General features: G+C 51.3%; 1 protein-coding gene across 1 annotated transcript in view; it reads left to right on the top strand.

The window, feature by feature from the left end:
• ASCC1 (activating signal cointegrator 1 complex subunit 1) overlaps positions 1-27,592 on the top strand; it is a 65,957-nt gene that overhangs the window by 27,007 nt on the left and 11,358 nt on the right. Inside the window, exons 8-9 of the mRNA XM_054382759.1 lie at positions 4,151-4,275; positions 9,235-9,314. Of these exons, the coding sequence (XP_054238734.1) occupies positions 4,151-4,275; positions 9,235-9,314 (205 nt within the window). The remainder of the gene's footprint in view (positions 1-4,150; positions 4,276-9,234; positions 9,315-27,592) is intronic.

Below are 27,592 nucleotides of genomic sequence, written 5' to 3'. Positions count from 1 at the left end.
GAAGGTCCTTAGAAAAGCATGACTTGGTTATAGAGTTGGGGTTTGTGTCTGTCAGCAGCCTGGAGCAGGCTGGGTGTGAAATAGATGTCTGTCTTCTGAGCTGCTGGTGTGAGTTCTCCAAGCCTGGCTGGTGTCAGTGCCTGTGTTTGTGTGTTTGTGCTGTTCTGCACTCTGGCTGGGGGCTTGAGCTCTACAAACAGCCTCTGGACAACCTCCTTCCATCCTGCTTTGGACAAGTCACCAGTGAGCGCCATCCTTTCTCATAGTGCCTTACTGGGAAGACTGGGGGAACGTGAGAGCTGTTGTACTGTGTGCTGCTGGTTGTGAGATGGGTGCAGAAGTGGTAGGGGAGTAGCCAAAAGCAGCTTGAGCCTTCCCTCCCTGAGCCTTAGTCTCAGCTTTTCCTGGCAGGGCTGCCCTTTTGTGTCTGTTCCTAGAGGACAGCAGGAGCTAGCAGGGGAGCATGGAGCTGTGCAGCTGGGGGAGGGAGGCTGCAAGCAGGGACTGGCTCAGGGAGGAGAGGACGTGCTCTGGCATCTCCTTCCCCCAAGGGCTGGGGAGCCAAGGGGGAAGCTCCTGCTTGGAACCACACTTTGGAGGCTCTGTTGAAGCGAGAGATCGGAAGTGGGATAAGGAAATGGGTGGGGAAATGGAAATGTAAGAGTTGCTGGGAGGCAGTAGGAATTGAAATATTTTCCTCTTCTTGGCTCTTCCACTTTGAAGTCTGAAAGAGGTAAGGCAGAACAAACAGGGTGAGTGGAGAACCAGGCCAAGCCAGAGATCAGCCAGGAGACAGAAGAGAAGTGCAGGGAGAAACAAGGCAGGAATGCTCAGGAAGGTGAGACAGGCAGACACTGGATGACCCACATGCCCTGAACTGGATTTGTTCTGGAAAGCACCCCCAAAGTGTCACCTCTGAGAGCGGAGGTGTGGACCTCTCTTCTCTTGAGTCACTGAGCTCTGATCATCTCTGAGGTGAAGTGCTTGAGAGTTTGCTGGCACCTGAAAATAAGTCTGAGACCTGAGAAGCTGGGGGAGGAATTCTGCAGAGCATAAGCAGGGCCTAAAGCAAGCCAGGGATGTCTGCCTGTGCCTGGAGACAGCTTGAATTGTTGGTACTAGCATTGCAAGCTGCTTCAGATGCCAGCTCTATCCCTTCTGCTGAGAGCCTGCTTAGCCATAGTGCTGATGTGCTTTAGGGGTGGCAGAGCTGGTTTTGGCAGGAGAGAGAAAGGAGGTCTTCAAATCCACCTTGCCTAGAAAAAACAACTCCCACTCACCCCCCTGAGAAAGGGCTGATATCTCCTCTGCCAGTTGAGGTTGTGACCAAACCCAGATCTGGTGCTTTTCATGGCACCTGGAGGTTGCCAGACTGCTCTTTCTCAACACCTTTTTTGCTTAGTGGTGTGCTCAGAGAGGGCCAAATGATTGCAAGCTTTTATTCTTGGCCTAGGCTGGTCCTGCCCTCACCTGCAAATGAATTCATCTGGCACTTCACAGAATCACAGAATTGTCAGGGTTGGAAGGGACCTCAAGGATCATCCAGTTCCAACCCCCCTGCCACGGGCAGGGACACCTCACACTACAGCAGGTTGCTCACAGCCACATCCAGCCTGGCTGCAAAAACCTCCAGGGATGAGGCTTCCACCACCTCCCTGGGCAACCTCTTCCAGTGTCTCACCACCCTCATGGGGAAGAATTTCTTCCTAGCATCTAATCTAAATCTCCCCTCCTCTAGCTTGCATCCATTCCCCCCAGCCTATCACTCCCTGACACCCTAAAACGTCCCTCCCCAGCCTTCTTGTAGCCCTCTTTAGATACTGGAAGGCCACAAGAAGGTCTCCTCAGAGCCTTCTCTTCTCCAGGACTGAACAGCCCCAACTCTCTCAGTCTGTCTCCATAGTAGAGGATCTCCAGCCCTCTGGTCACCCTCGTGGCCCTTCTCTGGACACCTTCCAGCACCTCCAGATCCTTCCTGTACTAGGGGCTCCTAGAACTGGACACAGTACTCCAGGTGGGGTCTCACCAGAGCAGTGTAGAGGGGCAGAATCACCTCCCTCACCCTGCTGGCCACACTTCTCTTGCTGCAGCCCAGGCTCTGGTTGGCTTTCTGCGCTGCAAGTGCTCACTGCCGGCTCTTGTTGAGCTTCTCATCCATCAGCACCCCCAAGTCCTTTTCTTCAGGGCTGCTTTCAAGCCAGTCCCTGCCCAGCCTATATCAGTGCCCCGACCCAGCTGCACGACCTTGCACTTGGTCTTGTTGAACCTCATGAGGTTGGCATGGGCTCACTTCTCCTCTATTATAGCTCCTTAACTGTTAGCAAGCATCCAGAAACCATTGAGCTTTGCAGAGGGGAAAGAAGGTGGGTTTGTGTTGCTGGAGAGCAGTGAAAGCTTTTGCTTCCTTGGCGATTCCAGGTGATTATAAAGAGGGAACAGATGGTGATCCCTCCAGAAAACTGTGCTCTGTTTTCTGATCTGCTGGATGGGCTGATGCTGAGCAGCTCCATGCACCTCTTGCCTGCTAAAACCTGCTGTGCTTTGCTTGGGGAGATGGGGAAGGCAGGTAGAAAGCAGAGTTTCTCAGCTGCAAGGCTGAGAGCCGGAGCCACGTGGGTTGCTGTGCTGGATCAGACTGCTGCAGCTGGTGGTGGAGTGAGGTGTGTGCCTTCCTGTCTCATGCAAGACCTCTTGCTCGCTCTCTGTAGTTCCTGGCATGGCTGAGGGGTGGAGTTCCTTCCTGATCTTTGGCTGATCTTGATCAGCTTAAAGCTGTAATGCAGGAGATTTGATTTACCCTGACCTAGCTTGCATAACTGCAGACAGAGCTGGGGGTTGGCAAGCCCTGCTGCACACCGAGTGGCTCAGCCTGAGAGAGGGATCATGCTCTGATGCCTCCCACGTGGCAAATCATTTCGATTATAATTCCTTCTAATTTGTTTTAGTTCCTTGATTAACTTTATAAGGTAATAAAGCACCATTTTCACTGCAGCTCTTCTCCCTTAATTTGTTTTAGCGTTGTCCTTAATGATCTGCGTTTAATCTTTGTCATTGCCAATGTTAACAGTCGCTGAGGTATGGCCAGGAAGGGGTAGAAATCTGTGAGGATTGGTGCTTTGAGAGGCCTGAACCCCTCACAGCAGGGCCAGCAGCCCTTGAGGGGCAGCACAGAAGTGGCAGTGGGGTAGGAGCTGGTGTCTGGGGGGCCAGCCTCAGAGGGGACATGCATGCTCTGCCTCTCCAGCTGCAGCTGAGAAGCCAAAGAGGTGGGACCTGGTGGAGCAGAAAGCTGTCTGATCCCTTGGATGCAGTGAGAGGAGCCCCAAATTCTTCTGTGTAGACTCTCTTGCCATGTTTTTGGGGTGGGAATCTCTGGTTCTAGCACAGCCTTGGTAAGGCTGGGGCACTGCAGAAATGTTGTAGGGGAGAGCAGCAGCCTGGAAGTTGCTTCAGCTCTTTAGACACAGGGGATGTCAGTGCATTGCTCTGATCACCTGCTTCCTCCTCCTCCTGCTGATCCTAGGACAGGTCTGCCCACAGACCCTGGCAGTCATGGCTGCTTTCATCCCTGACTGAGGCCAGACAGGAAGGTGGCAGTAACTCCTTTGAGCCTGCTTCTCAGGAGCTGCAGAGCTGGAGCATTCCCCAGGATGTGCTGTCTGGGTTTATGTCCTCTACCACCACGTTCTGGGCTCTCCCAGTAACTAAGCCCAGCGACTGGGTTGCTTGTTCGGGACAGAGAGGGTCTGAGCTCCAGCCCAGCGCAGTCCCTGAGCAGAGCAGGTTTCAGCATTTGTAAGGAGAGTCACATTGTGCTTGCTGGCAGTGGAAAGATGAATCCTGTGAGCCTCAATAACATCTGTCAGTGTGAACAAGCTCTCTGCAGTGCTATATTTGCCCCTCTCCATGGAGCATTTGCAGCAGGAAGTGATCACCGAGGAAGCTTTGCGAAGCAGGCAGAACTTTTCCGCCTTAGAGGCGAATCCTGATGGCTCTGTTTGCTTTCCATCACCAGCTCCCTTTCCCTCTGTGTGTGTGTGCAGAGACTTCATTTCACACATGCTGCCCTCCCTGGCTGAAAATGCTGACGCTGCAGAGGTTTCTCCTTGGTTTGCACTGCTCTCTTCTTTCCTTTTTTTTGCCTTCCCAGGTTGCAGTTGATCGCTGACCAGCTGGTGGAAAGATTCATAGCCTCTGGCCTGATGCTTAAAGAGTGGGACAGGGTGAAACTGCATGCTACAGTCATGAACACTCTCTTCAGGAAGGATCCAAATGGTGTGTATCCCTCAGCCTTACTGATGAATGCATTCCAAGTAGTCCTGCTGATCAGGAAATGCTTTTGTGGCTTTTACATTGGCCTTGCAAGGCTGGGAGGGGGAGTGTGTCTGTCACTAAATAAAGCCCAGAAGAAAAAGACAAAGCAGTCAGCAGAGCTGGAGATGTGCTTTGAGCACTGTTTGGATCTTTTCTGAGGTTCTTTTTCATAGCTTCAGAAACATTCTTGCCTAGTTGTGATCTGGGCCGGAGAGAAATGTGTTCAGGTGCCACGTGGCGTCCAACATGAAACCAAATCACAGAATCACAGAATGGTTTGGGTTGGAAGGGACCTTAGAGACCATCCAGTTCCAACCCCCCTGCCGTGGGCAGGAACACCTTCCATTAGACCAGATACTGAAGGCCTCATCCAACCCGGTCTGAAATACCTCCAGGAAGGGAGCATCCAGGGCAACTTGTTCCTGTGTTTCACCACCCTCACTATAAAGATTTTTTTCCCTAATATCCAGTCTGAATTTGCCCTCTTCCAACTCAAAGCCATTCCCCCTCATCCTATCACTACAAGCCCTTGTAAAAAGTTCCTCCCCAGCTTTCTTGTAGGCTCCCTTTAGGTCCTGAAAGGCTGCTCTAAGGTCTCCCTAGAGCCTTCTCTTCTCCATGCTGAATAGCCCTGAGAATAGAAAGCTCCAGGGATTACCTGATGGGAGCCTACAATGTTGAACTGAAACTCATTCACAGCTCAATGTGCTGTGCTGCCCTTGAAACAAGATGAAAACTTGGTTCTCTTTGGACAAGATTGCCCCTTGGTTTAGGAACAGGATTCCAGCCCTTCCTTGTTAAATTATTTCACGAGGGCATGTAGCAGTCAGATAAGGGGCAGTGGATTTAAACTAGAGAAGGACAGATTTAGACTGGACATTAGGAAGAAGTTCTTTGCTATGAAGGTGGTGAAGTACTGGAACAGGTTGCCCAGGGAGGTGAAGAAAGCCCTTGAGAGATTGAAGGTCATACTTGATGGGGCTCTGAGCAACCTGATCTATTTGGGGATGTCCCTGCTTACTGCAGGGGATGGGGGGGGTAACCTTTAGGGGTTCCTTCCAACCCAGAGCATTCTGCAGTTCTATGAGAGCAGATTCAGACAGTCATGAGGCTGAGCTCTTACTGAGTGCACAGTGCCTGCTGTCTCTGCCAGAAGATCTCTGCGTTGTTCTTATTGCATGTCTTTATTAAGCAGCCTTGCACTGAGGCAGGAGCAGGACATTAGAGCCTGGGAGTTGGTCTCTTCTCCCAGGCAACCAGCAACAGAACAAGAGGACACAGTCTCAAGTTGTGCAGGGGGAAGTTCAGGCTTGATCTTAGAAAGAAGTTCTTCCCAGAAAGAGAGATTGCTCAGAGAGGAGGTGGGGCCAGCATCCCTGGAGGTGTTTAAGAGCCTGGATGAGGCACTTAGTGCCATGGTCTGGTCCATCAGTTAGGGTTTGGTGATTGGTTGGATTTGATGATCTTGGAGGTCTCTTCCAACCTGGTTGATTCTGTTATTCTTTGTGGTTCTCCATGTGCACACACGCAAGGGCTCTGGCACGTTGTAGTTTGCAAGCCTGAGCAGCCCTGCACTAAAGCTTCTCACAGCTGACTCCAGCCTGGTGACCTCTGCTCAGTGCTGATAGGTTGTGTGGAGTGTTCCTCAGGGCTCAGTGTTGGGACCACTTCTGTTTAACATCTTTATTGATGACCTTGATGAAGACATAGAGTGTGTCAGCAGTAAGTTTGCAGGTGACACCAAGTTGGGTGGGAGTGTTGATCTCCACCAGGGTAGGGAAGCTCTACAGTATGAAACAGAGGAGGCTGAGGGGAGATTTCATTGCTCTCTACAACTACCTGAAAGGACCTCATAGAAAGGTTGGTGCTGGTCTCTTCTCACAGGTGACAGAACAAGAGGGAATGGCCTCAAGCTGTGACTGGGTAGATTTAGACTGGACATTAGGAACAATTTTTTTCCCAGCAAGATGGGTCAGGCATTGGAATGTGCTGCCCAGGGAGGTGGTGGAGTCCCCAAGCCTGGATGTGTTTCAAGGTGGTTTGGATGTGGTGCTTGGGGCTGTGGTTTAGGGGTGAGCCTTGTCTCGTAGAGTAGGGTTCTCGGTTGGATTTGGTGATCCTGAGGCTCTTTTCCAACCTGAATGTTTCTGTGATTCTGTGGTTGCTGGTTGTGGTCTCTCCAAGTCTCTGTGCAGACAGTGGTGACAGCAGATAGTTTATGCTGTGGTTTTCTGTGCACCCAGCAGCAAGCTTTGGGGATGACTGCTGCTCAAGTCAGATAATCATGCTAAGGTAGTAGAAACCATGAAAAGATGGACCTCAGCCGTGAAGATTGGTGAAAATGACCACCTGCAGTGCTTCAGGCTCAGGGGAAAGTGGCTGGAAAGCTGCCTGGTGGAAAAGGACCTGGGGGTGTTGGTCAACAGCTGGCTGAACATGAGCCAGCAGTGTGCCCAGGTAGCCCAGAAGGCCAACAGCACCCTGGCCTGGATCAGCAATGGCGTGGCCAGCAGGAGTAGGGCAGTGATTGTTGCCCTGTACTTAGCACTGGTGAGGCCAGGACCTGAATCCTGGGTTCAGTTTTGAGCTCCTCACTACAAGAAGAACATTGACGTGCTGGAGCATGTCCAGAGAAGGGCAGTGAAGCTGGTGAAGGTTCTAGAACACAAGTCTTGTGAGGAGTGGCTGAGGGACCTGGGATTGTTTAGTTTGGAAAAAATAAGGCTGAGGGGAGACCTGGTTCTCTACAACTACCTGAAAGGAGTTTGGAGTGATGTGGGGATCAGTCTCTTCTCCGTAGTATCAAGTGATAGGACAAGGGAAAGGAGCCTCAAGTTGCACCAGGGGAGGTTTAGGTTGGAGTCCCCATCCCTGGAGGGATTTCAGAACCTTGTAGATGGTTTAGTGGTGAGCTGGCAGTGCTGGGTTCGTGGTTGGACTGGATGATCTTAAAGGCCTCTTCCTACCACAACAATTCTACAATTCTGTTACAAAATTGAGGCCAAAGTGCTGCTGTGTCTCTGTTTGGGGAGGCACAGAGGCAGCTGCCCCTGGCGTGATGAGTCTCTATTCTGACCAGCCCCATGAGGCATGTGAGCCATGCAGACACAATGGTGAGAGCATTACCCAGGTAGCCATAGAAATCACTTTGTATTCAGGACAGGATTTGAATAGCTTGCTAGGTGTGAGTGAAACTTCATAGTCCATGCTGGGGATGAAAAAGGAATATTGAATATGTTCACTGAATGAGGCAGAGGTCCTGTGGAAAGAAGAGGATTATGTAAAAATCCAGGCATGCTCCAGGGAAACGGATCTGAGATGTAGGCATTTGGCTGCAGGCCTGGGCTGCTATTCTTAATGTCTGTGTGTGGCTGCCTGCCCACCCTGCAGAAGCAGACACACCACATGCCTGTGCTTCCCTGAGCAGGCAGCAGAGGTTGGGATATGGGATAGGTGCTGTCTGGATCACTCCCGGCACCGGGCTCCTCTGCTCCGTCTGCTATTTGGTGCTCTTCCAGGCTGTGCAAGCGCTCACACTGCTGACTCCCACCCTGGCAGGACGTGGGATTCAAATCAGTCAAGCAGAAGCAGATCATAGAATCATTAAGGTTAGAAAAGACCTCTACGATCACCAAGTCCAACCATCAACCCAACACCACCATGGCCATTAAACCACGTCTCACAGTGCCATGGCTACATGTTACTCGAGCACCTCCAGGGATGGTGACTCCACCACCTCCCTGGGCAGCCTGTCCCTGACCACTCTTGCAGCAAAGAAATTGTTCCTAATGTCCACCCTAAACCTCCCCTGGCACAGCTTGAAGCCATTTCCTCTTTTCCTGTCACTTGCTACTGGGGGGAAGAGACTGTCCCCCACCTGGCTCCAGCCTGCTTTCGGGTAGTTGTAGAGAGCAACGAGGTCTCCTCTCAGCTTCCTTTTTTCCAGGCTAAACAACCCCAGATCCCTTGGCTGCTCCTCACCAGATCTGTTCTCCAGACCCTTCACCAGCTCTCTTGCCCTTCTTTGGACACATTCCAACAGCTAAATGTCATAGAATCACAAAATCATAGAATGGTTTGGTTTGGAAGGGACCTCCAAAAGTCATTTTCTACAGTCAGCAGGGACATCCTCAACTAGATCACGTCGCCCAGAGCCTTGTCGAGCCTCACCTTGAATATCCTCCACCTCCATCACCTCCAGGGATGGGGCCTCAACCACCTCCCTGGGCAACCTGTTGCAGTGTTCCACCACCCTCATAGTAAAGAACCTGTTCCTAACATCAATCTAAATCTGCTCTTCTCTGCTCTTCTCTAGTTTGAAGCCATTGCCCCTCCTCCTATCGCTGCAGGCCTTTGTAAACAGTCTCTTTCCATCCTTCTTGTAGCTCCCTTCAGGTACTGGAAGGCTGCTATTAGGTGTCCCTGGAGCCTTCTCTTCTCCAGGCTGAGCACCCTGAGCTCCCTCAGCCTATCCTCATAGCAGAGCTGCTGCAACCCCCTGATCATTTTCATGGCTCTCCTCTGGGACCCACTCCATCAGGTCCATGTCCTTCCTGTATTGAGGGCCTCCAGACCTTCTTGTACTGTGGGGCCCAAAACTGAACCCAGGATTTGATGATTCAAGATGTGGTGGCAGTGAGCCATCAGCTGTACAGAATGTCCCTAGCAGTAGCTATGGTGTAGGTCTTTCCTCCAGGTGACGCAGGTGGTCCCAGCAGTGGCACCAACTCCTGCGCGTTCAGCGCCGTTCTCTTTAAAATCAAAGTTGGAAGTGATTTTTCTTGCACCAAGAGCTGGGCAAAGATGGTTTATTAGCTGGCAGCTGACTTTGGGGAGGGAGAGAGTGTGGGGGGGTTGAATTACAGCACACACAGTTCTCCCATCTGAAGCTCATTCTGGTGGTGGCTTTTCTCTTGACAGCTGAAGAACGAAACAACTCAATGCCTGGGAAATCGTCTTTGAAGGAACGGGAGTCATTCAACGGCCAAAATATTCTCAAGGTCAGTATGAAACAGTTAGGGCAACCCAGCCAGCTCTGCCTATTGGAGAGCCAGAAGAGCTTGAAACACCTCTGCAAGACTGCTTTTGTCTCAGGCTTATGAGATCTCTTGGGGTAGGGGTGGCGAGGTGGTGGGGAGGAGAGCTGTTTAGAAGATAAACAATGCAGATCTCTCATAATTGGGAGAATTACAGCATGGAACAGGAGCGTTCCTAAAGCTGCTGAGGCTGGGAGCAGGAACATGTAGCACAAATGCTAAGTGGGTGTTGGTGTTGTCGTTTACTTCGCTTCTGTTTTTACCCTGGAGACTCAGGCTTGTGCGGATTCTCAGCCCACCAGAAAGCAGCATTTTGTTGCTCTTGTTCTACTCACTCTACATATATTTGTGAAATTCCAACCAACTGCCTTTTCACTTAACTTTTTTTGTTTGTTTGTTTTTTAAACTCTGTTATTGATTTGTGTAGTTTTGCTCCATTAAAAAAGAGCAGATAGTCCCACCAGCCAGGCTCTGAGGGGCTTTGGCAGTGCTCAAAAAGTAGAAAGAAAGATTCCCAGGGCTGTAGAGGTAGGTAAGGCTTAAAGGGAAGCATCCTGCAGCCTTCCAGGGTTGAGACTTGCAGGCAGCCTCTGCTGCTTGTCCAGATGGCAGTGTCAGACTGATGCTGTGGCACTTGGCCCCTGCAAGTATCCAGGGAGAAAAGACAAGCACAGAGAAGCAAAAATGGAAAACAACCCTGCCTTGTTAGCAAATCTGCAATCCTCATTGTGTGAGGGGATTTGTTGCAGGCAGCTCTCTGATAAGAGGGAGATGGGACAATGGTGCCTGAATACGTTTGGGAACCGCCAGAAGATATTCTGGCAACAACAAAAAAAAAAAATATGCAAGAGAGGACGCAGGCTGGGTGGGAGCTGGGACAGCCCAGAAGGACTTTAGGGCAGCAGAGGAGGGGAAGGATTGAGCTCTGTTTGTGTTTACAGTTTTGCCGTGCGCTGGGTGAGGCGCTGGATGCAGGGGGATGTGAAGGCAGGGAGTGGAACTGATTGATCTCCTCTCTGCGCAGAGGACAAACAAAGGGACAAAATTAGGTTAAGCTCTCATTGTCCTCAAACGGTCTGTGCAAGCGCAGTGTCATGACTCAGCGTCGCCACATGTTGAGCGGTCGGTGTGAGACTGCAGCATTGCAAACTGGAGCAGGGAAGCCACAGGCCGGTCCCCTCCTTAATGTCATCGGAGAGCCTCGGTTAGCTCCCCGGTGCCCGAGAGCTGGCTGCGGAACGGGGAAGGTGCGGTGGGAGCCCTGAGCGCCCGCAGCGCCTCAGCTGTCAGGGCGTACACCCACGCTGCGCCTCGCCCTTCGCTCCTGTCTTTTCAATCTGTTGAGCTTGTCCTGGGACTTGAGAGACGTGAAATTAAACATTCCCTCTGCCTTGATGCTCCCCATCCAAACCCGCGTTGGATTGGGAAGGCATTAGCAGTGCTCCCTCTACTGGCCACACGGTGACTGGACCGCGCTGCTGGGTCAGGGGCTGTGGGTCTGGTGGTGCTTCAAAGCGCCTCGGGTGGCTGCTCCCTCTTCTTGCTGCTCTATGCAAGACGAGGTGGTGTGTTTTCAAGAGCAGGCTGAGAGGAGATCTCCACAGGACCATAGGATGTTAGGGGTTGGAAGGGACCTCCGGAGATGATCGAGTCCAACATCCCTGCCAGAGGAGGACCGTGGAATCTAGCACAGGTCACACAGGAACACATCCAGATGGGTCTGGAAAGTCTCCAGAGAAGGAGACCCCACAACCTCTCAGGGGACCCTGTTCCAGTGCTCTTTGACCCTCACAGTGAAGAAGTTCCTCATGTCGAGGTGGAACCTCCTGTGCTGTAGTTTATATCCATTACCCCTTGTCCTATCACAGGGTGCAATGGAGAAGAGCCTGTCCCCTCCTTCTTGACACCCAGCCCTCAGATATTTACAAACATTTATTAAATCCCCCTTGTTAATGTTTGTAAACATCTGAAGGGTGGGTGTGAAGAAGGGGCCAGGCTCTTTTCAGTGGTGTCCTGTGATAGGTTGAGGGGCAATGAGCACTAACTGGAACCCAGGAAGTTCCACCTCAACATGAGGAGAAACTTCTTTACTGTGAGGGGGATGTAGCCCTGGAGCAGACAGCCCAGAGATGTTGTGGAGTCTCCTTCTTTGAAGACTTTCAAGACCCATCTGGATGCATTCCTGTGTGACCTGCCCTAGTTGACCCTGCTCTGGCAGGGGTGTTGGATTTGATGATCTCTGGAGGTCCCTTCCAGCCCCTGTGGTTCTGTGATTCTGTACTGATGTAGCCAACAGAGCTGCTGGCTGTTGGGACTGTTGGTAATTACTTCAAAGCATGTCTTGCTGCAAGAAATGTCATCCTCCTCCCCCCCACCTCCACTACATCTCCTTACCTGCTCCCTTCCTATTTCCCTTTGGTCTCCCACGTGCCTGCAGCAGAACGAACGCCCATTGGCATTAATTAATTACATGAGTCATAAATAGCTCCAGGCTTCTTACCAGAGGAGCCCAGCCTCAGCCAGCCACTGATGCATTCTAGCACGACCTTGCAAGGATGCAGCACTTCCCTCCCAGCCCCCTTCTGAGATACATTATTTATCTGCTGCTCGGGGAGGCTGCCCTCTGGCAGAGTGGCTGCATTAACTTCTGCGACAGGATCTAAGCGATGTGCTCCTAATGAATGTGGCTGCACTTAGGCAGCTGGCTTCTGGGGGCTGTCCCCTTGACGTGTTTCCAAGTGGTGGGGCTCTGGGATGTCAACAGCACCCCATCCTGTGTCAGGAATTTTGTGTCAAGCAGCACCAAGGCAGGGATTTTTCCCCCAAACTCAGAGCTCAGGAGGCCACACCTTATGTCTTGTGTTGGGTTTTGGGATGTTGAGGTGCTGGAGTGTGGCCAGAGAAGGGCAGTGAAGCTGGGGAAGGGTCTGGAGACCAGGTCTGGTGAGGAGTGGCTGAGGGAACTGGGGCTGTTCAGCCTGGAGAAGAGGGGTGTTCAGGGGAGACCTTCTGGCTCTCCATAACTCCCTGAAAGGAGGTTGGAGCCAGGGGGATGTTGGTCTCTTCTTCCAAGTACCAAGCAATAGGATGAGAGGAGATGGCCTCAGGCTGCTCCAGCAGAGGTTTAGGTTGGACATTAGAAGAAACTTCTTCCCTGAAAGGGTTCTTGGACCTTGGAACAGGCTGCCCAGGGAAGTGGTTGAATCCACATCTTTGGAGGTGTTTAAAAGCCACAGAGATGTGGTGCTGAGGGACATGGTGTAGCACCAGGCTTAGAGAGTGTTTGGGCTTCCTCTCAAAGGTCTTTTGCAACCAAAACAGTTCTGTGATTCTACGATCCTATAGCTGTGTTGGGTGGCAGTGTTCCCACCTGGAAAGCCAACAAGGCACAGCCACTGCTAGGAGGGCATCAAGTTGGGAAAATTGAGTCTCATTCATTTTGTTTCCATTGTGCAGCTACACCCAGCACTGCCAGGGCAAAGGCTTTGGCTGGCAGAGGCCAGGACCTGAGCCATCAGAGCAGGAAGGGATGGCTATGGTTCTGGACTTGGGGGTGCTTGGAGGAAGCTGCACACGAGCCAACAATCCTAAAATCACAGAATGGTCTGGGTTGGAAGGGACCTCCAAAGGTTATCTAGTCCAACTCCCTCTGGAGTAAGCAGGGATGTCCTCAACTAGATCAGGCTGTCCAGAGCCCTGTTAAGCCTCACCTTGAGTATCTCTAGGGATGGGGTCTCAACTACCTCCCTGGGCAACCTGTTCCAGTGTTCCACTAACCTCATGGTGCAGAACTTGTTCCTGATATCTCTAAATCATGTTTAACATTTGGGAGTCACTTCCCCAGTCTTAGAATCATAGAATGGTCTGGGTTGGAAGGGACCTCTGAAGGTCATCTAGTCCAACCCCCTCTGCAGTCAGCAGGGGCATCCTCACTGTTAGATCAGGTTGCCCAGAGCCTTGTTGAACCTCACTTTGAATATCTCCAGGGATGGGGTCCCAGCCACCTCCCTGGGCAACATGGGCTTCATCTCAAAGGTCTTTTCCAACCAAAAATGTTAGGAGTTAGGAGATCATCCAATCCAATCCCCCTGCCAGAGCAGGGTCACCTATACCAGGTCACACAGGAACACATCCAGGCAGGTTTTGAATATCTCCCCCCTGGGCAGCCTGTTCCAGTGTTCTGTCACCCTCACAGGGAAAAACTTTTCCCTCATGTTTCCGTGGAACTTCCTATGCCTCAACTTCCACCTATTGCTCCTTGTGCTGTCATTGGGCATCACTGACATGTCTACAAATATCTTGAGTCTCATAATTTCTGTTTCCATCGTGCAGCTATGCCCAGCAACGTTGTGCCAGGTTCTGCACTTTGGCCACAACAACCTCATGCTGCAATACAGGCTGGGGTGGGAGTGGCTGGAGAGCAGCCAGGCAGAAAGGGACCTGGGGGTGCTGGTTGACAGCAGCTGAACATGAGCCAGCAGTGTGCCCAGGTGGCCAAGAAGGCCAATGGCATCCTGGCCTGCATCAGGAATAGTGTGGCCAGCAGGAGCAGGGAAGTCATTCTGCCCTGTGCTCAGCACTGGTTAGGCCACACCTTGAGTCCCGTGTCCAGGTCCTCAATTTAAGAAGGACATTGAGAGACTTGAATGTGTCCAGAGAAGGGCAATGAGGCTGGGGAGAGGTCTGGAGCACAACCCTGTGAGGAGAGGCTGAGGGAGCTGGGGGTGTTTAGCCTGGAGAAGAGGAGGCTCAGGGGAGACCTCATTGCTGTCTACAACTACCTGAAGGGAGGTTGTAGCCAGGTGGGGGTTGGTCTCTTCTCCCAGGCAACCAGTCCCAGAACAAGAGGACACAGTCTCAAGCTGTGCCAGGGGAAGTTTAGGCTTGAGGTGAGGAGAAAGTTCTTCCCAGAAAGAGCACTTGGCTGGTGGAGTGTGCTGCCCAGGGAGGTGGTGGAGTCACCATCCCTAGAGGTGTTCAAAAAAAGTTTGGATGTGGCACTTGGAGCCATGGTTTAGTTGTCAGGAGGTGTTAGGTGATGGGTTGGACTCGATGATCTCTGAGGTCTTTTCCAACCTGGTTGATTCTGTGATTCTGCCAGGCTTTGCCTAGCAGGGGCCAGGAGCTGAGCCCTCATGAGGAGCAGGAGGAGATGGCTGTGGCTCCGCTGCTCCAATCTGCAGCTCCCCATGGTGGGAGCCGGTGCGTGCCGCGTGCAGCTGCGCTGGCAGCACGCTTTGCTGACGGCCTGCCCGCCTCAGCCCAGGCTCCAGCTGGTATTTTGCTCTCAGCCCAGCTAATCGCCATTTTATTTAATAATCCTTTGTTCTCCCTCTTCCACACAGTTAAACAGCCACTCCTGTTTGTACTAATAAATGGCTGTGCAGGCATGGTTGCCTTCCCACACGCCTCAGAAAATAGATCCTGTAGGATGAGTTGTCTTCGGGAGGTTTAAGTTACTTCTGGCTTGGAGAACATTCATGAGAAAGGCTTCCTGGCCTAGCTGGTGCTTGGAGCCCAAGGGAGCTCATGACCCCACAGCTGAGCGGTTTGTGTCTCCCACAAAAGCACTGTGAGCTTGTCTAGACCCAGGCAGGCTTTATGGACCACTTCATGTCACAGAATCACAGAAAGCTAGGGGTTGGCAAGGACCTCCAGAGATCACAGGACCACAGGATGTTAGGGGCTGCAAGTGACCTCTACAGATCAAACCCAACCCCACTGCCAAAGTCTCATCTGTAAGACTTACACTGCCAAGGCCAGTGTGGTCTTGTGAGGAAGTGACACATGGAGGGACAAGCCAGAAGGTGAAATGACCTCCCTGCGGTCTGATACAAACAAGCAGCCTGCAGCAGAGAATCACTGAGTCCAGCCCCGCTGCAAAGCAGGAGCGCTTAGGGCAGGTCACACAGGAATGCATCATCCAGGTGGGTTTTGAAGATCTCTAGAGCTAAAGGAGACTCCATGACCTCTCTGGACAGCCTGCTCCAGGGCTCTGTCACCCTCACAGTAAAAAAAGCTTTTTCTCATGTTGAGGTGGATTTTCCTGTGATTGAGTTTGTCCATTGCCCTCATCCTGTCACTGGGTATCACTGAAAAGAGACTGGCTCCATCCTGACAGCCACCCTTCAAATACTTGTAGACATTGATAAGGTCCCCTCTCAGCTTTCTCTTCTCCAGACTAAACAGCTCCAGGTCTCAGCCTCTCCTTGTTAAAAACTTGCTCCAGTCCCTTAACCATGCTTGTAGCTCTTGTCCTGGCTGATGGACTCCTTTGAACATCCAAGTCATGCACTGAAATCTCACTCCAGTGAGGAGCAAAGTGTCTCATCTTTTGGATGTTTGCTTTCTAAAGCTACCTGAAAGGAGGTTGGAGTGAGGCTGGTGTTGGCCTCTTCTCCCAAGTAACTATCGACAGGAATCACAGAATCACAGAATGTTAGGGGCTGGAAGGGACTTCAAGAGATCATCCAGTCCACCTCCCCTGCCAAGGACAAGAGGAAATGGCCTCAGGCTGCACCAAGGAGGGTATTAGATGGGATATGAGGAAAAATTTCTGTCCTGCAAGAGTGGTCAGGCGTTGGAACAAGCTGCCCAGGGGAGTGGTGGAGTCACCATCCCTGGAGGTATTCAAAACACAAGTAGATCATAGAATCAACCAGCTTGGAAGAGACCTCCAAGATCATCAAGTCCAACCTATCACCCAGCCCTATCCAATCAGCTAGACCATGGCACTAAGTGCCACATCTAGTCTTTTCTTGAGCTTGAGACTGCGTCCTCTCATTCTGTTGCTGGTTGTCTGGGACAAGAAACCAACCCCCACCTGGCTACAACCTCCCTTCAGGTAGTCATAGACAGCAATGAGGTCTCCCCTGAGCCTCCTCTCCTCCAGGCTAAACATCCCCAGCTCCCTCAGCCTCTCCTCACAGGGCTGTGCTCCAGGCCCCACACCAGCTTCATCACCCTTCTCTGGACATGTTCCAGTACCTCAACATCTCTCTTGAATTGAGGGGCCCAGATGTGGCACCTCAGGACATGGTCATGGAGGTGCTGGGTCGAAGGTTGAACTCAATGATCTTAGAAGTCTTTTCCAACCTTAATGCTTCCATGGCTGGAGAGCAGAGCTGAAAGACAGCAGTAACTCCTTCCCTGGTGAGTTCAGGGTCAGGCTGGGCAGGCAGCTGGCCCTTGGGGAGATGCTTATTTTGGCAGCCCCTCTGCCTTGCCTCCTCCTGTGTCCCGGGTGGTGGCTCCATGCCCTGCATCGCAGCTGGCCAAGCGGCACGGCGCTGGCACAGAGGCGGCTGAGGCAGCTGCCTGCATCTCCGGAGATGAGGCTTGGCTGCCTCCAGGCTTTTATTTATCTCCCCTTAAAAACTAAGGCTGTGGGGAATAAACAAAAACACAGAGGAAAGCGAAGGGACCGCCTGCCAAAAGTTCCTCTCTGATGCTTTTGAAGGACAGGAAGGTTTGCAGCTGGAGGAGACCCACCTGGGCCTTGGCTGGGTTAAAAGCAGAATCGTTTTTGACTTGAGGAGTGGCCTCTGCCATGTTCAGAGAAGGGAAAAGCAAATTTTGAGTGCAGAAAAAGACAAACCCTGCTGCTTAGCAGAGATCCTGTGCATTAACAGCTTACAAGATTAAAGACTGAGGGAGCAGCTACTGAGGGATGCCAGTGGGAAGCTGTACATCTTATGTCTTAGGGCATTAGGGGAGACTTTAAGCTGGGATGGAAGGCTGGGACCTGGATCAGTCCAGGCTGCGTGACACATGCTGCCCTGCCCCGGTGCAGCAGCAGGAGCAGAAAGGCTGGGCTGCAGGACTGCTTGGGAAGGGCTCCTAGATTGGACAAGGTGTAATTCAGTGAGGCTCCTTCTCTTTTGAAGGGACCATGTCTGCTTTCACATGGAGCAGGGGGAAGGTGCATTTGCTGACTGACAGACTGAGGCTAGCAGAGAGCTGATCATAGCAAACATCTGTGTGAGGACAGTGCAGTGCTTCAGTTGACAGAGGGACCTGGACAAGCTGGAGAGGTGGGCTGAAGAGAATCTCATGAGGTTCAACAAGTCCAGGTGCAAAGTCCTGCACCTAGGTCCTCCTCCTAAGCTGGGGGATGATGAGATTGAGAGCAGCCCTGCAGAAAAGAACTTGGGGGTGCTGCTGGATGAGAAGCTGGATATGAGCCAAAAATCATAAAATCATAGAATGGTCTGGGTTGGAAATGACCTCCAAAGGTCATCCAGTCCACCCCCTCTGCAGTCAGCAGGGACATCCTCCACTAGATCAGGTTGCCCAGAGCCCTATTGAGCCTCACTTTGAATATCTCCAGGGATGGGGCCCAACCACCTCCCTGGGCAACCTGTTCCAGTGTTCCACTAACCTCATGGTAAAGAACCTGTTCCTAACATCTGATTGAAATCTGCTCTAGTTTGAAGCCACTGCCCCTTGTCCTGCCATCCCAGACCTTTGTGAACAGTCTCTCTCCATCCTTCTTGTAGGCCCCCTTCAGGTACTGGATGCTATGAGGTCTCCCCAGAGCCTCCTCTTCTCCAGGCTGAACAACCCCAATGCACACTTGCAGCCCAGAAGGCCAATGGTATTCTAGGCTGCATCAAAAGAGCACAGCCAGAAGGTCAAGGGAAGGTGATTCTGCCCCTCTACTCTGCTCTGGTGAGACCTCACTTGGAGTGCTGTGTCCAGCTCTGGCCCCTCCAACACAACAGAGACATGGACCTGCAGGAGCTGGTCCAGAGGAAGGCTGCAAAGATGATCAGGGGGCAGGAATACCTCCCCTACGAGGACAGGCTGAGAGAGTTGGGACTGTTCATGCTGGGGAAGGGAAGGCTCCAGAGACTTTATAGTGGCCTTCCAGGACCTGAAGGGAGCCTACAAGCAAGCTGGGGAGGGACTTTTTACAAGGGCTTGTAGTGCTAGGATGAAGGGCAATGGATTGAAGCTTGAGGAGGAGAGATTTAGACTGGAGATTAGGAAGAAATTCCTTACAGTGAGGGTGGTGAGACACTGGAACAGGTTGCCCAGGGTTGTGGATGCTCCCTCACTGGAGGTGTTCAAAGCCAGGTTGGATGAGGCCTTGAGCAACCTGGGCTGGTGGAAGGTGTCCCTTCCTGTGGCAGGGGGCTTGGAACTAGATTATCTTTAAGATCCCTTTCAACTGAAGCCTTTCTATGAATGTATGAGGAATGCTTCTCATGCTCTGCAGCTGTTGGTAGCCAGGACTTTTCTGTGCAACTTCAGTTAGTGAATTTCAGGGGACAGAGTCTTTTCCAGGTTCATTTTTTCAGCTGAGTTGAAATCAAAAGGCCAAAGAAGCAGCATTAGATAAGACCAAGACTGCCTGGTGTTCAGGAAAGGATAAGAACATCTTGTTACCCTCAGCCAAGGTTGTAGCCAGGTGGGGGTTGGTCTCTTCTCCCAGTCAACCAGAAACAGAACAAGAGGACACAGTCTCAAGCTGCCCAGGGGGAAGTTTAGGCTTGATCTTAGAAAGAAGTTCTTCCCAGAAAGAGAGATTGCTTATTGGAATGTGCTGCCCAGGGTGGGGGTGGGTTTAGCAGCCCTAGAGGTGTTTAAAAAGAGTCTGGATGAGGCACTTAGTGCCATGGTCTGGTTGATTAGTTTGGTTGGACTTGGTGATCTTGGAGGTCTCTTCCAACCTGGTTGATGATTCTGTGGTTCTGTGATATCCAAAGCAGGACTGGCAACTGGAACAAGGACCTAAACAGGAGGTGGCTGCTTGGGAAGTTTACAGTTAAAAATGCCCCACAAAAATCCACTGGGGTGAGAACAGACCAAAGAAGAGCTTGTGGTGCAGCAGCCCTGTGTCAGAACTCAGGCAGTGCTCTCCTTGCCTGGCTTCTGCAGAAGAATCCAAAGCAGAAAGGAAAAGGCTGGAAGCACTGCTTAGCGGAGGAGAGGATTTTTGCCTTCGGTTCTGGTCTTGCCATCATTGAGGGATGCTGAAATCCATCGAGGGGGCTCAGCAGTGTGCAATTAGAGCAGCAGTGGGATGGCAAGATGTGACAGCTGAGCAGATGAGATTGGAGATCAGCGTTTGTATGATCTTGGGGTGGGGTTAGGGGGGAGGAGAAAATAAAAAAAAGGAGGAGATTAAATCGAGGCTGCTGTGAAAAGGCTTCCCTAGGAATGGAATTCTGCAGGAAGGAAAAGGAAAAAAAAAAAGAAAAAAAAAAGGCATCTTCAGATTATTTGCATTCAGTGAAGCAGGAATCTGAAGTGGCATTTGAAAAAATCAGACTAGACAACGGAGGAAAAATGTCTTTGTTGGAGTGTCTGGGCTGTGAAGCAGAGCAGTGAGGCAGTGGTGGAGGTCTGGAGGGAGATTGAGATGCAGCAGCCCTGAGGAGAGGGCAGTGCAGGAAGAGCAGCAGGTTTGTGCTAATTTCCCTCTGTGTGTGACAGAGATCTGTTTGGTGATCCTGCCATTAAGGGGAGCAGCCTCTGGGTTTTTGCAGAGGTGCTCAGCACCTCTGAATAATTTTAGCAGGAAGTGCAAGTGCTGGAAGAGGAAGGATTTGATGAGAGGATAATAAAGTTTCTGGATCCTCTTGCCCCTTCCAGGCAGGGCTGCTTGTACCACTGTAGTCTCTCCTCCAGCCCAGCAGCTAAACCATTTTCATAGAAGCATAGAATGGTTTGGGTTGGAAGGGACCTCTGAAGGTCATGTAGTCCAACCCCCCTGCAGTAAGTAGATGCATCCTCCACTAGATCAGGTTGCTCAGGGCTTTGTTGAGCCTGACCTCAAATATCTCCAGGGCTGGGGTCTCAACTACCTCCCTTGGCAACCTGTTCCAGCATTCCAGCACCCTCATGGTGCAGAACTTGTTCCTAACATCCGATCTAAATCTGCTCTTCTCTCATTTCAAACCATTGCCTCTCATCCTATCACTGCAGGCCTTGGGAAACAGTCCCTCTGCAGCCCTCTTGTAGACCCCCTTCAGGTACTGGCAGGCTGCTATTAGGTCTCCCTGGAGCCTTCTCTTCTCCAGGCTGCACAACCCCAGCTCCTCAGCCTGTCCTCACAGCAGAGGTGTTCAAGCTCCTTGATCATTTTTGTGGCCCTCCTCTGGACCCACTGCATCAGGTTCATGTCCTTCCTTTGTACTGCTGGATGCAGTACTCCAGGTGAGGTCTCAGCAGAATGGCAGAATCACCTCTCTGAACCTGCTGGTCATGCTGCTTTTGGTGCAGCCCAGGATGCCCTTGGCCTTCTGGACTGTAAGTGCACATTGCTGACATTTTGGAGGTGCTGGGCTGCCTCTGCCTTTGGAGGCCATGCTGTTGAATACCTCTGCCTCCCACCCAGTGAGCATCCCACCTCCTCATGTCCCTGAGATGGCTGTTCTGCCACTGACCCACCACAACCTCATCACCTCTTTGATGTTAAGAGGACAATCTTTCTCAGTGGAGCTGGCAGGGGCTGAATTACAGCAGTGCCTTAATAGAAGACAGAGACCCAGCACATGAAGTGCAGACCCCCCTTTGCCCCCTCCCCAGCCCAGCACATTGATTAGCAAAAACAGGCAGTTCATCCCCAAGGTGCCATGACCCTTCTGCAGGATAATTTCCTGGGTCTGGCCTAATTAATTTGCTGGCTCTGTAGCTGGGCTCCTCCTCTTGGTTTGGTGAGCACAGTGAGTAGGGTCACATGGATGAAGGGAGCTCCATGTCATAGTATTCCCAGATGTGTCTCAAGCTGAAGCTCTCAAAAACTGTTGCTGCCTTTTTTGCTCTGACAGTGCTGGGAGCCACAGGGATGAGGCTTCTGTGGAGAAATGCAGTGAGTGCCTGATTATTAATTTCCTTAACCAAGTGGTACTGTAAATCCCTCCTGTTTGAGACTTAGCAGGCTCTGGGAAGTTAGCAGAGCCTGGAACACGCTGGAGGGTGGGGTGGGGTTTTTATCATTCCTGTCTGAAAGATGTGCAGAAGAAAATCTGGTAACCTCCACATGTCCCACTTGTATTTGTTTCTTAGTTTGCAGATTGCCTTTCACCATAGCAACTAGGGTTTGATTCCCTGAAGCTCATGAATTTCCATGGATTTGTGGCAGGGGGGGAACGGACCCAAACCCCTGAGCTAAGGTTTTGCAGCCTGGCAGTGGCAGGAGCACTGCTAGAATTGGCTCATGGAGGAGGAGAGCCCTTGGAGGGAGAGGATCTCATCTGAACAAAGGCCTTCACCTGGCCCCAACTAGTTGTATTTGCAAGAAAGCAGGCCTGACAGATTAATTTAGACTATTGCTGAATGTCACCCTCCCCACTGCTGCATCACCCCCTGGCAGCCCCTGGCTTTGCTCCTGTTTTGCAAAGAGCTGAGGTTTTGCATAGAGCTGAGGTTTTGCATGGCAGCAGTTGGAGAAGGATCATCTGCTTCCCTCTTGACAGAGCTCAGCTGGAAAGGTTGTACCCTTGCCCACCCATGCAGGTCAGAAGGGTGTTATGGGCAGCATGAAACATGCTCCTCTCAGGTCTGCAGGTGAAAGCCATCTGGGAAGAGGCGGGAGAGAAGAGAGTTCCAAATGAACTTGAGAAACCAGGCACAAACAAATGGGTAGCTGTGAACCAGGGCTGGTCCATGAGGGACTGATGGGGATTGGTGCAGGTTGGAAACTGCTCTGGCAGGGGGATTGGACTTGATGATCTCCTGAGATCCCTTCCAACCCCTTAACATCCTGTGAACTGCCCTGATAGCAGCCCCATGGACCAGGGTTTGTCTTTTGGAGGATTGCTTCAGAGAACAAGCTGGCTGAGAGGTGGTCTGTGGAAGTAAAATAAAGAGGCAAATGTCTCTGTAAATGTAAAGTAAACCTCTGAGGGTTATGCTTAGGCTCTCCACCCCCAGCTGAAGTATTTTTTCCAGTTTGGTGCACTGTGGATGGGTGCAAAGAAGCCAGAGAGCAACAAGAAGATAATCAGAGAGTTAGAAAATGTCCACAAGCTGAGGCTGAAGGAGTTGTTTGGAGGTTATTAAAGCAAAGGAGGAGGACAAGCACAAAGGAAAAAGTCTTTAAGCATGTAAAAGCTTTTGCCAGGAGTGGAGGCTCTGCCCTCCATGTTCTGATGCAGGGTAATAAACAAGGAGCTTAAACTGCAGCAAGAGATTAGGTGTTAGGAAAATCCTTGTAATGGGGAGGATAATGGAGCACTGCTCCAGAGGAGCTGGGGAAATGAGGGTCCTGCTTGCTTTGAGTGAGCAGAGAAGGTAATCCAGGATCTGCCACCAGCGAGCCCCTCCTGCCTTGGGGAAGCAGAGGGTGGTGGAGATGATGATGATCTCTTTTGTTCCTTTCCTCAGCTTGCTGCTTTTATGATTACTGTGTGAAATGGATACAAAGTACCCAGGAGATGGCATTTGTGAACGTACCAAAAGCTTCTTGGCATTTACCTGGCATTTACTGTGGCTTCATAAAACACAAATATAGAGAAGAACCCTCCTGAGGTATCCACCTGGGACCTCTCTCTCTGAACCCTTACATGCCTCTTCCTCTTACACTGGTGGTACTTTTCCAGCTAGAGATGATGATGATGATGATGATATTGTTTTCTGAGGGATGGCACCAGTGATTTAATTGGAAGGGCTTTTCCTGTGCTGTAGAGGAGTTACCCCAGACTTGCATCCTGTCTTCAGCTTGTGCTAAACCAAGGTGCCTGCTCATTTGTAATTTCAGATCTTGGTGATTCATGGCAAAGTGTGTGGGTATCAATGGCTTCAGAAGTAGTGAGAGGAATGCAAATGATAAAGGAGCTGTGTTTTGTTTATCACAGAATCCCAGCATGGTTAAGGGTTACAAGGAATCTCTGGAGATCATCCACTCCAACCCCCCTGCTAAAGCAGGGGCACCCACAGCAGCTTGCCCAGGATCACAGTGTCCAGGCAGGATCTCTCCAGAGAAGGAGACTCCACAACCTCTCTGGGCAGCCTGCTCCAGGGCTCCAGCACCCTCACAGCAGAGAGTTCTTTCCTGATGCTCAGATGGAACCTCCTGGGATCCAGTTTTTGCCCACTGCCCATTGTCCTGTCTTTTGGCACCACTGTAAAGAGTCTAGCTCCATCCTCTTGCCCCCCATCCTTTAGCTATTGATCAGCATTGATCAGATCCCCTCTCAGGCTGCTGTTCTCCAGGCTAAACAGCCCCAGGGCACTCAGCCTGTCCTCCTCATAGAGATGTTCCAGATACAGATCAGCTGTGCTTCCATAAGGTAGGCCACTGGGGCTTTTCTGGCCAGCTTATGTCTCTCTTGAAGGCTGCATGCATTATTCTTCCTATGGGAGATGAGGTGAAAGAGCCTCTGCTGTCACCAGTTCAAACCTGCCAGAGGTCGAAGGAAAAGGGAAGAGCTGTTCCTCATGCTGAGTGGAAGGACTTGATGCTATATTGGGGATGGAGAGACACTCCAGGGCCAGCTGCACACTTGCAGAACAAAACAGATGATCCACATACACCCAGTGAGCTCTGTGGCCGATGTTGGGAGGCCTTGGTGCAGGCAACGTGCTCAGGGTGAAAGCCCAGATGACAGCCACCCTCTCTCTGCCCTTCCTCACCCTTGCCTAGTGACTATGCACAACATCACAGAAATCACAGAATCACAGAAACATGCAGGTTGGAAAAGAGCCTCAGGATCACCAAGTCCAACCCAGAACACTACTCTGCAAGGGTCACCCCTAAACCATATCCCCAGGCACCACATCCAAACCATCCACATCCAGGGTTGGTGACTCCACCACCTCCCTGGGCAGCACATTCCAATCCCTGACCACTCTTGCTGTGGAAAAATTCTTCCTAATGTCCAGTCTAAACCTACCCAGTTGCAGCCTGAGGCCATTCCCTCTTGTTCTATCAACTGTGAGAAGAGACCAGCATCAACCTCTGTACCACCTCCTTTCAGGTAGTTGTAGACAGCCATGAGGTCTCCCCTCAGCCTGCTCTTTTTCAAGCTAACCATCCCCAGCTCCTTCAGTCATTCCTTATCAGATTTATTCTCCAGGCCTTTCCCCAGCTTCCTTGCCCTCCTCTGCACTGGTTCCAGCACCTCAGGATCTCTCCTGTATTGAGGTGCCCAAAACTGAACACAGTACTGGAGGTGTGGCCTCACCAGAGATGAGTACAAGGGGACAATCCCCTCCCTACTCCTGCTGGACACAGCATTTCTGATCCAAGCCAGGATGCCATTGGCTTTCTTGGCCACCTGGGCACACTGCTTGCTCATATTCAGCTGCTTGTGCAACCAACCTGAAAGATACAGGAAAGAGAAGAAGTCCTCAGTGGAGTTCACTGCTCCATTTAAGTCCCACTTAGGATCAAATGTATTTGATATCATCCCTTTAGTAAAACCAAATACTGTGGTGCATGAGGAGGACCACCTGTGCAGTGAGGGAGGGTGTTGGATGCCTGGCCAGTGGTCCTTTAAAAAGCAGTGGCTGGTTTGGAGAGGAGGTGGGGAATGCCAGGAAAGAGCCTCCTCCCTGGATGAGTGCCTGCCTACCTGCTTTCCCTCCACTTCTCCTGCTTTATTGCTGGCAAGCTTTCAAGCACAATTAAACCTCTGACAGATAATCATTGGCAGAGTGGTGTCCAGAGTGAATAATACAGGAATCAGATATTTCTTTTTTGGCACCAAGCTGTTCCAGAAAACATATTTTGAATGTTGAAAATAGAATGAAGAGGGAAAAAAAAAAAAAAAAAGAGGGGAAAAAAATCTATTAATTGAACAAACTCCACAGCTCTTGACATGTTGCCCAGTTGTATCTCATCTTCTGGGAGCCACCAGGGGATTTGGTTTAGGGTTTGTCTGTTGTAGTTTTGGGGGAGTTTAGGTCATAAATGTAAAAGGTTTTGATGCATTTCTCAGCATGAGGAAGAAGGAGCTCTGCCAACACATACTGCAGCATGGGAGCTGGGGCAGCTTCTGTGGAGGTAACAGCCCTCTGCAGGCCATTGGGGTGGTCAGCAGGGAGGTGTTCGTAGCAGGAATCTGCACTGCTGAAATGGGGCACAGGCAGGCTGGCTCTGGAGGTCCTTCTTTTCATAGTATCATAGAATCATAGAATTGTCAGGGTTGGAAGGGACCTCAAGGATCATCCAGTCCCAACCCCCCTGCCATGGGCAGGGACACCTCACACTACAGCAGGTTGCTCACAGCCACATCCAGCCTGAGCGAAAACCTCCAGGGATGAGGCTTCCACCACCTCCATGGGCAACCTCTTCCAGTGTCTCACCATCATCATGGGGAAGAATTTCTTCCTCACATCCAATCTGAATCTACCTATTTCTAGTTTTGCTCCATTCCCCCCAGTCCTATCACTCCCTGACACCCTCAAAAGTCCCTCCCCAGCTTTCTTGTAGCCCCCTTCAGATACTGGAAGCTCACAAGAAGGTCTCCTTGGAGCCTTCTCTTCTCCAGACTGAACAAACCCAACTCTCTCAGTCTGTCCTCATAGGAGAGGAGCTCCAGCCCTCTGCTCATCCTCATGGCCCTTCTCTGGACATGTTCCAGCACATCCACATCCTTGTAGTAATAGTGACTCCGGAACTGAACACATTACTCCAGGTGGGGTCTCAGCAGAGTGGAGTAGAGGGGGAGAATCAATACTCCCTCAGCCTGCTGGCTGCTCTCTTACCAGCAGTTTTCCATTGCTGACCTGCATTCACAATCCAGCCTGCTGAGGAACAACAGAGATGCTCCTCAGACCTGAGAGGCTCCAGCAGGTCTCTGTGGGAAGTCACAGGAGTGATGTAAGGTAAGCAGATAGGTGGAGTTCCAAAAGCAGGGTTGAAGGCTGTGGTTCATGCAGCAAAGGAGGTTAATCAGAAGAGGTCTGATGGAGAGAGTTTGCTGAAGTTCACTGGACTCCAAGAAGACTCCATCAATGTTTCTACTTCTTTTCTTAGCCTATTTTACAGATCCATCCATGTTTTCTGCCATCAGTAACTTTCCCCCTCTTCATCCCTTTTGTTTATGGCTGGTATCTGCTCTGTAACAGAGCAGCTTGCTGTAGGGCTGGTCCCTTCCCTGCTGTAGCTGGCATGGGTACCACAGTTGTGCCTTGGCCAGATGATTTGGAAGAGCAATTGTTCTGTGCTCTTCCATGGCATTTTCCACCCCAAGCTGTGGACACATTATACAAGCCTTAATTCAAATGTATCATCCTTTTTGAGATGGAAAAAGAGCCTGGTGCTTACTGGAGCATGATCTGGTCCTGTCTGGATGCCTCCTGTCCTGTGGAGTGCAGGTAGGGTTTGGGGCTGTTGGGGTCGTGCTCTGCTGCGAGTCCCACCAGGGTCGAGGGAGTCCAGCAGATCAAGAGAGGTTCTCCTCCCCCTCTACTCTGCCCTGGTGAGACCTCACCTGGAGTATTATGTCCAGTTTTGGGCTCCCTAGTTCAAGAGGGACAGGGATCTGCTGGAGAGAGTCCAACGGGGGGCTACAAGGATGATGAAGGGACTGAAGCACTGTCCTGTGAGGAGAGGCTGAGAGCCCTGGGGCTGTTCAGTCTGGAGAAGAGAAGCCTGAGAGGGGATTTAATCAATGTCTACAAATATCTGAGGGCTGAGTGGCAAGAGGGAGGGGCCAGGCTCTGTTCAGTTGCACCCTGGGATAGGACAAGGGGCAATGGATAGAACTCCAGCACAGGAGGTTCCACCTCAACATGAGAAGGAACTTCTTCACTGTGAGGCTCACAGAGCACTGGAACAGGCTGCCCAGAGAGGTTGTGGAGTCTCCTTCTCTGCAGCCTTTCCAGACCCATCTGGATGTGTTCCTGTGTGACCTGTGCTGGATTCTGTGGTCCTGCTCTGGCAAGGGGGGTTGGACTTGATTTTTGGAGGTCCCTTCCAACCCCTGTGATCCTGTGAGTATCCAGGGGAAGGTGCAGAGAGTCTGCAAACAAACAGGTTTCACCGCTCCGTGTTGAGGCATCTCTCCAGGAACACCGCTTAATTTTTCTTGTCAGCAGGTGCCAAGGATTTTGTTTGCTTCTTCCCTTCCCTGCAGGGGATCACAGCACCATAGCATGCTGATTTCCCACGGAGAACAACCTCCCGTCCCTCCCGGCTCTCCCAGTTCATTCCTTCAGTCAGGGCTGCTCCCCGTCAGGACGCGCCAGAGGTAGCAGCTGCCACCGGGTGAGCTGTGACTGTTGTCACTGAGCAGATGAAGCTGTAAAGCCTGAGGCTCCTCTGAAGCTTCAGTTTAATCTCCTGC

The sequence above is a fragment of the Indicator indicator genome, chromosome 7 (genome assembly GCF_027791375.1).
Source record: "Indicator indicator isolate 239-I01 chromosome 7, UM_Iind_1.1, whole genome shotgun sequence".
NCBI classification, from domain to species: Eukaryota; Metazoa; Chordata; class Aves; order Piciformes; family Indicatoridae; genus Indicator; species Indicator indicator.
Note: the sequence above shows the minus strand (reverse complement) of the source record. Positions and strands in the feature narration are given on the sequence as shown.